Source organism: Camelina sativa, chromosome 13 (assembly GCF_000633955.1).
Source record: "Camelina sativa cultivar DH55 chromosome 13, Cs, whole genome shotgun sequence".
In the NCBI taxonomy this organism is placed as follows: domain Eukaryota; kingdom Viridiplantae; phylum Streptophyta; class Magnoliopsida; order Brassicales; family Brassicaceae; genus Camelina; species Camelina sativa.
Window position 1 is genome coordinate 20,973,018 of NC_025697.1, and position 9,402 is coordinate 20,982,419.

The following is a 9,402-nucleotide window of genomic DNA, read 5'->3' on the forward strand; positions in this document are numbered from 1 at the left end:
AGAGTTTTAAGAACACCAAACAACCTTCTTAGTCTGGAACTGGAATCAGACTTGGAACGTACACATAGCTACAAATAAACGGGTCACTGTAGTGAGATCCATGTAGTCCTGTCTCGATTTGTTTTCTGATCCCACCTTGATCAATTTGGTAAAAAGTGATGCAAGCACACCACTTATCATCATCTTCCTTGACATATCCTTCGCACCATGCCATGATAATTTTGTGATTTCCAATGGAGTATCCCGGACGAGCCATATCAGTATGGTACTGTAACAACGGAAGCTGAGGGCTAGTGACATTAAAAAATTTGGTAAACGAAACACCTCCGTCACTCACCTTGTTTGTCACCCACACCTCAATCTCAGTTGATACTTCTTCGTCACCATGTTGTACATCTTGTAGAAATAAAGAGAGCCTATCTCCACTGAAACAGCCTAATCGTTTAGTCTCCCGGGTACGAGGACAAACACATACGTTCTTGAACGTTTCCATGGTGAAATCAAAACTTAGAACATATGTGTCAGCAATCCAATACATATTACCCTTCACTGACACACCTTTGCACTGAGGATCAACATACCAATCGAACTTAGCATCAAGAGTTCTCCACGAATCAGACTTGAATTCATATATCTCACACTGTTCTGGATCATCAAAAGACAGAGGACCAGAAAACCTCAAGATCTTGTAGTTATGGCGACACGTATTGTCGTATCCAATCCCAAAGTAATCAGATTTAGAGTAGCAGACCAAGGGTTCGATCCGTTTGATTTTACTCGTAACCGGATTCCAAACTGCGAGATCGATGTCTCTTTCTCTATCGTAAATCGGGTGACCACCGAAACACAGCATGAGTCCATCACAGTGAACCATAGAATCAAACGAATGTGGAGAGCGAAACACGTCTGGGAGTGGTGAATCTTTATGGATTCCGGTCACCGGATCCATGATTTGAACCGTCTGATAATCATCGATCCTTAAGAAACGTTCCGGAGAGCGATCCAAGTGATTGTACATGAATCTCTTGTCGGTGATGAGATCGTACCATTGCTTGCACGTCCACTTGAATCGGTTCAAAGACTCAGCCGGAGTCCTGATTAGTATCTCTTCTATTAGCTCAAATGGCAAAAACCGCAACAGATGCTTCGAAGAAGCCATGAACTGATTGAAACAGAGAGATGTGGTTTCTTGATGGATAAGGTTTCTTGTTTCCTTTTTTAGTTAGGTTTAAGACTTTAAGATCGTGGTCAACCGAACCAAAAAATACCAATCGAATTAAAGTAAACCAAAAATGTTGAGCGGTTCAGATTTTTTATAAATATTTTGATGGGTATTAAAAAAACTTTTGATAAAAGAAGAAAGATATACAATTTTAGAAAATAGATATTATTCAATCTCAATATTCATATTGTATGCATATTAGAGTAATCAAATGTGTACCGGTTTAGTGTTGGTTAATATAGGTTTAGTATTGATACCAATGTTCTCAAATATTAATAGAAGAATCATATTGACAAAGTTATCACACTTTATAATTAACACAATCAACACAAATACCAAAAGAATTAATGAGTCCGTTATAGGGATTTGACAGCTCAACCTAACTCTCTCACTTTGGTTTTCTCCCATATGATTCAATTCATTGGAAGAAGTTCCCCTTATGCCTGCAGGCAGCTGTCACTTTTCATCATTGTGCGGAACTCATCAAAGTTTATTTTTCCATCCTGTAACACAGAGTTACGTTGTTCATCACTTACAAGGTTTCAAAAAACAAAAAACAGGTATAATGTTTTATGTTTGATGTATTGGATTGGACCAACTTACATTATCGGTATCGAATTCGGTTATGATTTCTTTGATACTACCTTCTTCATCTTTTACACCATACTCCTTCATCGCCATCTCCAACTCTTCCTTTGTTAAGTGCCTTTTGTATAAGACAAACCATTTCACATTTTAGTTTAAAATTTCATCTCATTGTTCCTATTGGCATCTGATAAGCAAAAGTAGAAAGAAACTTACCCGTCGTTGTCTTTGTCAAAGTGTTGAAATAATTTGTACAAATGATCATCTCGATCCAGTTTATATCTATGCATCGTCGCAGAGATAAACTCGTCTATGTCGATTGTTCCATTACCATCCACATCAGCCTGAAATGTTTTTCTCTGTTTGTTCAAGATTTTGGATTTGACAAGTGATCAGCAAATGGCAAGTTAAAAGATGTGATGATAACTCACAGCTTCCATGAGTTCCTCCACTTCGGTTTTAGTGAGTTTAGATCCAAGTCTGATCAGGCCTGTTTTGAGTTCTTGAAGTGTAATTGTGCCACTTTTGTCAGTATCAATGTTGGTGAACAGTGTCTTAAGACCTTTGATTTCCTCTTCTGATAGATTTGCTGCACTAACCTGAAAAGCAGATTGCACACATCATAACCGATGTTTCATACATACACAATTATAGGATGAAAGATTATTTTCAAGGATATGTATGAGATGTAACATAAATTAGAAAGAACCGAGACACTCTTTACCTTTAGAGCTAGTTTCTTAAACTTGTTCATATGTCGAAACTCCTTCAAACGGGATAAAACAACTCCATCAATAGGCTTATCTGAAGCTTCTCCGTCTTTTAGCCATGGATGTCCTATATACAACAAACAAGACTTTAAGATTCCTTTAACTCCTAAAGTTCTATTGAGGAAACTTCTAGATTCTTGAAACTTCTTTTGGAACTCACCCAAATCCCACCCATCTAAATTTGAGTTCTTTAGAATCACAAACAGATAGAACATCTGTATTGGCTCTAGAGCTATATAGAAAAGAGAAAATAAAGGAACTTACCAAGAACATCTGCAGCAGAGAACCGTTCCTTGGGGTTTTTAGTAAGCATCTTTTTGACAAGATGTTTTGCCTTCACAGATATCAAAGGCCATGGTTTGCTCTCATAATCAATTGCGTCTTTCAATACCTCTTTGAGCAGCTCTTCCTCAGTTTCTACACAACATAAAACCTATAAATTACAGACTAAACACCAAGAAAAGAAACAAATCCTGTAGCTTTAAGTTCTTACCGGCCTCATAGGGAGGTTTGCCACAGAGCAGGATGTACAAAATAATCCCTGCACTCCAAACGTCTGCTTCTTTCCCGTAATTTCCCTGTAGTACTTCAGGAGCTACGTAGTAAGCACTCCCGACACGCTTCCGGTATACTTCTCCTGTTTTGGTTGGTTTCAGAACAATGCATTGAGTCAATCATATGAGAAAAATAAGAACCAAAGTAACTAATTTGGCAAAACTGAAAACAATCTGTTCAAGAATAACCAAATCCGAATCTCTATGCATTAAAACAAAAGTAACTAAATTTTCTCATGACTGATGCAACCAAACGCAGATTCTGATACTAAAGAGTAAAGATTATAGATTCAAAACATCTATCTACATACCAAATCCAATTCTAGCAAAGTCCTAAGATGATTATAACAAAGATCAACCTCTAAACTCAGTTTGTGAGTCCCAATCTCTGTACAAAGGAACAAAAGTCACCAAATTTCGCAAATGACTAATGCAAACTAACATAGTCGGATCCAAAACCTACCAAACTAACACACTCAGAGAAAGGAATCTTACCTTCTCCAATAAAGACAGAACAGCCAAAGTCAATAGCTTTGAGCACAGCATCCTCACCGTTACTGGAGAACAAGAAATTCTCAGGCTTTAAATCACGATGCATCACACCCATGAAATGGCAGTTCTTCACAACATTGACAATAGGCCTAATGATCTCAACAGCATCTTTCTCAGAGTGACACTTGCCAGCATCGGACAAAGCTTCGATCTTTTTGAACAACTCTCCACCGCCACAGAACTCCATAACGATATGTACCGACTCTTTATCCTCGTAAGCACGTTTGAACTCGATTATGTTTGGTTGACCAGACAACTGTTTCATGTCCACGAAGGGTTTCTCGAGTATGGTCTTCTTCGATGGTTTTGGGTCTTTACTGATGGAGCAACCCATAATTACTCTGAGTTTGTAGAAATATGATCTTTTGAGAAGAGAATCTCAGATTGTCAAAAAAATGTAAGCTTTTGAAATTTTGGATTTTTTTTTTTTTTTTTTTTTTTTNGAAGGTCATTGTTCATCCAGGCTAGTGCCAACTGCCAAGTTGCCAACATTAGACTAAAAATTTTGGTCTTTAATAAATATACAAACTGGTCATTTCTTTATATGATTTTTACTTAGTCCACGAAGACTTTTTAAAAAATTCAATTAAAATATTGGTCTTTAAATATTTTGAAGTGTTGATTTAGTTTTTTTTAGTTTTAACTCAATTTGTTCTATACAAGTGGTAGACAGTAGACTTTACTCATTGATATTGGTCTTTAGGCTTAGGTGACGGTCTAAAACTTTCAATTTCATACATTTGAAACCAACGAGTTAACCAATCTTACATAATTTAGTGGAAATATAAATTACACAAAAAAAATTCTTTTCCTAAAGAAGTTTCACGAGCTTTCAAGGAACAAAGGGATCAAGAAGAAAAAAAAAAAGTTTTGGGTAATTTTACTTTAGATTCTTGCAAAACTTCTTGTAGATTGTTATATCCTTGGATGTAACATATGACAAGTATTTGCATCCATTACAAAACTTTCAGGTTGTTTTTCTTTATCTTTCTCCAAACCTAAAAAATACCCTACAAACTCACACACCATTGCCAAGGGATTTCTAGATAGTTGCTGCAGTCTCCATCGCATAACCTCTCGGCCGAGGGAGTACACATATGCTACTGTAGACCAAAAAGTAAAACTTCTCAAGATCATTACAGAATCCAAAACCAGTAGCGTATGCCAATAACATTTGTATAGCTGATTTCAAAATACATGGTACGTAGAAGGATCAACAGACACAAAGAACCAAAAGAAAAAAAAACAGAGTTTTAAGAACTAGAAACAAACCCCTTATTCTGGAACTGGAATCAGACTTGGAACATACGCGTAGCTACAAATAAACGGGCTATCATACTTTAACGCTTCATGTCGCCCTGTTTCAATTTGTTTTCTGATCCCACCTTCATCAATGTGGTAAAGAATGATGCAAGTACAGTACTTTTCATCTTTTGCCTCACACCATACCATGATACTGTTGTGCTTGCCAATGAAGTGTCCCGGATGAGCCCTATTATAATAATACTGTAACGACGGAAGATGAGGGCTAGTGAAATTAAAATATCTGCTAAACGAAACAACCCTGTCACTCAACTTGTTTGTCACAAACACCTCAATATCCATTGACGATCCTTTACAATGTTGTAGTAACAAAGAGAGTCTATCTCCTTTGAAACAGCCTAAGCTTCGAGTATAGCTGTCAATTGGGCGGGCCGTCCATGTCCATGCGCATGTCCATATACATATGGGCTGACCATGGTCAGACAAAAAAATAAATAGTCTATTTAGGCATTTGACCATTTTTGTCCATTGACCATATGGGCTTAACCAAATGGACAATGGGTTGTCCACTTACCAAAATGAGAAATTCCATTTACAACTAAATAATTTTAAATTATTATATTTTACATTTATAAATTTTTATTTTCATAAAATACATTTATAATTTTTTTTTCATAAAACAGATAAATTATTGTATTTGCGGAAAAGTGATTTTACGATTTTAGCGGGAAAACACAGTTTTACGGTTTTGGCAGGAAAACGTAATTTTACGGTTTTGGCGGGAAAACACAGTTTTACGGTTTTGGCGGGAAAACACAATTTTACGATTTTGGCAGGAAAACACAATTTTACGATCTTGGCGGGAAAACGTAATTTTACGGTTTTGGCGGATAAACGTAATTTTACGGTTTTGGCGGGAAAACGTAATTTTACGGTTTTGGCGGGAAAACACANTTTTTCTTTATCTTTCTCCAAACCTAAAAAATACCCTACAAACTCACACACCATTGCCAAGGGATTTCTAGATAGTTGCTGCAGTCTCCATCGCATAACCTCTCGGCCGAGGGAGTACACATATGCTACTGTAGACCAAAAAGTAAAACTTCTCAAGATCATTACAGAATCCAAAACCAGTAGCGTATGCCAATAACATTTGTATAGCTGATTTCAAAATACATGGTACGTAGAAGGATCAACAGACACAAAGAACCAAAAGAAAAAAAAACAGAGTTTTAAGAACTAGAAACAAACCCCTTATTCTGGAACTGGAATCAGACTTGGAACATACGCGTAGCTACAAATAAACGGGCTATCATACTTTAACGCTTCATGTCGCCCTGTTTCAATTTGTTTTCTGATCCCACCTTCATCAATGTGGTAAAGAATGATGCAAGTACAGTACTTTTCATCTTTTGCCTCACACCATACCATGATACTGTTGTGCTTGCCAATGAAGTGTCCCGGATGAGCCCTATTATAATAATACTGTAACGACGGAAGATGAGGGCTAGTGAAATTAAAATATCTGCTAAACGAAACAACCCTGTCACTCAACTTGTTTGTCACAAACACCTCAATATCCATTGACGATCCTTTACAATGTTGTAGTAACAAAGAGAGTCTATCTCCTTTGAAACAGCCTAAGCTTCGAGTATAGCTGTCAATTGGGCGGGCCGTCCATGTCCATGCGCATGTCCATATACATATGGGCTGACCATGGTCAGACAAAAAAATAAATAGTCTATTTAGGCATTTGACCATTTTTGTCCATTGACCATATGGGCTTAACCAAATGGACAATGGGTTGTCCACTTACCAAAATGAGAAATTCCATTTACAACTAAATAATTTTAAATTATTATATTTTACATTTATAAATTTTTATTTTCATAAAATACATTTATAATTTTTTTTTCATAAAACAGATAAATTATTGTATTTGCGGAAAAGTGATTTTACGATTTTAGCGGGAAAACACAGTTTTACGGTTTTGGCAGGAAAACGTAATTTTACGGTTTTGGCGGGAAAACACAGTTTTACGGTTTTGGCGGGAAAACACAATTTTACGATTTTGGCAGGAAAACACAATTTTACGATCTTGGCGGGAAAACGTAATTTTACGGTTTTGGCGGATAAACGTAATTTTACGGTTTTGGCGGGAAAACGTAATTTTACGGTTTTGGCGGGAAAACACAGTTTTACGGTTTTGGCGGAAAAACACAATTTTACGGTTTTGGCGGAAAAACGTAATTTTACGGTTTTGGCGGAAAAACATAATTTTACGGTTTTGGCGGGAAAACGTAATTTTACGGTTTTGGCGGGAAAACACAGTTTTACGGTTTTGGCGGAAAAACACAATTTTACGGTTTTGGCGGAAAAACGTAATTTTACGGTTTTGGCGGGAAAACACAATTTTACGATTTTGGCAGGAAAACACAATTTTACGATCTTGGCGGGAAAACGTAATTTTACGGTTTTGGCGGATAAACGTAATTTTACGGTTTTGGCGGGAAAACGTAATTTTACGGTTTTGGCGGGAAAACACAGTTTTACGGTTTTGGCGGAAAAACACAATTTTACAGTTTTGGCGGGAAAACGTAATTTTACGGTTTTGGCGGAAAAACATAATTTTACGGTTTTGGCGGGAAAACGTAATTTTACGGTTTTGGCGGGAAAACACAGTTTTACGGTTTTGGCGGAAAAACACAATTTTACAGTTTTGGCGGAAAAACATAATTTTGCGGTTTTGGCGGAAAAACATAATTTTACGGTTTTGGCGGGAAAACGTAATTTTACGTTTTTGGCGGGAAAACACAGTTTTACGATTTTGGCGGGAAAATGTAATTTTACAGTTTTGGCGGGAAAACACAGTTTTACGGTTTTGGCAAAAAATGTGGATACTCTAATTTTGGTTTTGAGGAGAAATTGTAATTACGTAATTTTCCACCAAACTCATAATTTTAGAAGAGAAATAACAAAAAAAAATTAGATTTTATAAAAGAAACAACAAAATAAAATTCAGATTTTATAAAAGAAAATAACAAAAATAATACTCAGATTTTATAAGTGAATAACAACAAAAATAAATTCAGATTTTATAAAAGAAAATAACAAAAATAAAACTCAGATTTTATAAGTGAATAGCAAAAAAAAATAACAAAAATAAAATTCAGATTTTATAAGTGAATAGCAAAAAAAAATAATAAAAATAAAATTCAGATTTTATAAGTGAATGACAATAGAAAAAAAAATGGGCTGTCCATGGTCATGACCATTTGGAAATGGTCTTAATAGGCATGGACACTTTGTGGACCATTCTCCATTTGGGACTGTCCAAGTTTGGCCCATGCAAAAAAATGTCCAGATGGACTCGCCCAAATGGTCCATGGACGGACCATTTGACAGCTCTAGCTTCGAGTATTACACCATCTGTCCAGTCGATATTTACAACAAGGAAAAAAGCATATGTCCTTGAACGTTTCCATGGAGAAATCAAAACGATAAACTCTTCCTTCTCTGTACGTTTAGCAATCCAATACACATTACCCTTCACTGACACACCTCTGCAATCCGTATCTTCATCCAAATCGACCTTAGCATCAAGACTTCTCCACGAATCAGACCTGAATTCATATATCTCATACTCTTCTGGATCACCAAGAGACGGAGGACCAGAAGACCTCAAGATCTTGTAGTTATGGCGACATGTATTGTCGTATCCCATTCCAAAGTAATCAGTTTCAGAGTAACAGACCAACGGTTCGATCCATTTGATTTTCCTCGTTACCGGATTCCAAACTGCGAGAGTGGCGCCTCTTGTTTGTCGGCAAAACGAGTCATCATAACACATACAAAGCATGAGTCCATCACAGTGAACCATAGAAGCACTCGAATATGGATCATCAAACATGTCTGAGATTGGTGAGTATGAGATGTTTCCGGTCACTGGATCCATGATTTGAACTGTCCGGTCATCAAAGATTCTTATAATGAAACGTTCCGGAGAGCGATCCAAGTGATTGTACATGAATCTCTTGTCGGTGATGAGATCGTACCATTCCTTGCACGTCGATTTGAATCGGCTCAAAGACTCAACAGGAGTCCTCTTTAGTATTTCTTCTACTAACTCAAGTGGCAACGACCGGTTCGAGGTTTCTTCCATTGACGCTCGCTGTATATAAATCGTAACTTTAATTGACGCTCGAGGTTTCTTCTTCTTATCAGGACTGTGAAAGTTAGGTTAGGGTTTAGGCGTCGAATTGTGATCAACCGAACCCAAACTGTTACGGTTTAACCGAACCAAAATACCATTCGAATTGAAGTAAACCAAAAACGTTGGGGGTTTCAAAATATTATCTCGTTCCCAATTAGTGAATCTTCTTATAATTAAAAGTACAAGTTAGAAACCATATATTAATTGATTAGTGAATCTTTTTTTTTTTTTTTTTTTTTCAAA

The 9,402-nt window shown here is 36.6% G+C and overlaps 3 protein-coding genes across 3 annotated transcripts; all 3 read right to left on the reverse strand.

The window, feature by feature from the left end:
- On the reverse strand, positions 29–1,159 carry LOC104737315 (putative F-box only protein 15). The gene has a single exon (XM_010457456.1). It carries the CDS (start codon positions 1,157–1,159, stop codon positions 29–31), a length of 1,131 nt encoding a protein of 376 aa, XP_010455758.1.
- Positions 1,466–4,132, reverse strand: LOC104737318 (calcium-dependent protein kinase 31-like). The gene is made up of 8 exons (XM_010457461.2): positions 3,627–4,132; positions 3,071–3,214; positions 2,842–2,994; positions 2,532–2,644; positions 2,239–2,406; positions 2,024–2,151; positions 1,826–1,928; positions 1,466–1,725 (listed from the first exon to the last, which is right to left on the reverse strand). Exons 1-8 carry the CDS (start codon positions 4,015–4,017, stop codon positions 1,660–1,662), a joined length of 1,266 nt encoding a protein of 421 aa, XP_010455763.1. The 5' UTR covers positions 4,018–4,132; the 3' UTR covers positions 1,466–1,659.
- LOC104738438 (putative F-box only protein 15) lies at positions 8,212–9,108 on the reverse strand. The gene has a single exon (XM_010458614.1). The coding sequence runs from the start codon at positions 9,106–9,108 to the stop codon at positions 8,212–8,214; it is 897 nt and encodes a 298-aa protein (XP_010456916.1).

Bases quoted from the DNA above. Each gene is read 5' to 3' on its own strand.
- LOC104737318 (XM_010457461.2), bottom strand. From the start codon at position 4,017: ATGGGTTGCTCCATCAGTAAAGACCCAAAACCATCGAAGAAGACCATA. The intron at 2,645-2,841 runs GTAAGTTCCTTT...TGTTGTATATAG, and splicing joins CTCTGCTGCAGATGTTCTTG to GACATCCATGGCTAAAAGAC. The intron at 1,726-1,825 runs GTAAGTTGGTCC...TCTGTGTTACAG, and splicing joins CCGAATTCGATACCGATAAT to GATGGAAAAATAAACTTTGA.
- LOC104737315 (XM_010457456.1), bottom strand. From the start codon at position 1,159: ATGGCTTCTTCGAAGCATCTGTTGCGGTTTTTGCCATTTGAGCTAATA.
- LOC104738438 (XM_010458614.1), bottom strand. From the start codon at position 9,108: ATGGAAGAAACCTCGAACCGGTCGTTGCCACTTGAGTTAGTAGAAGAA.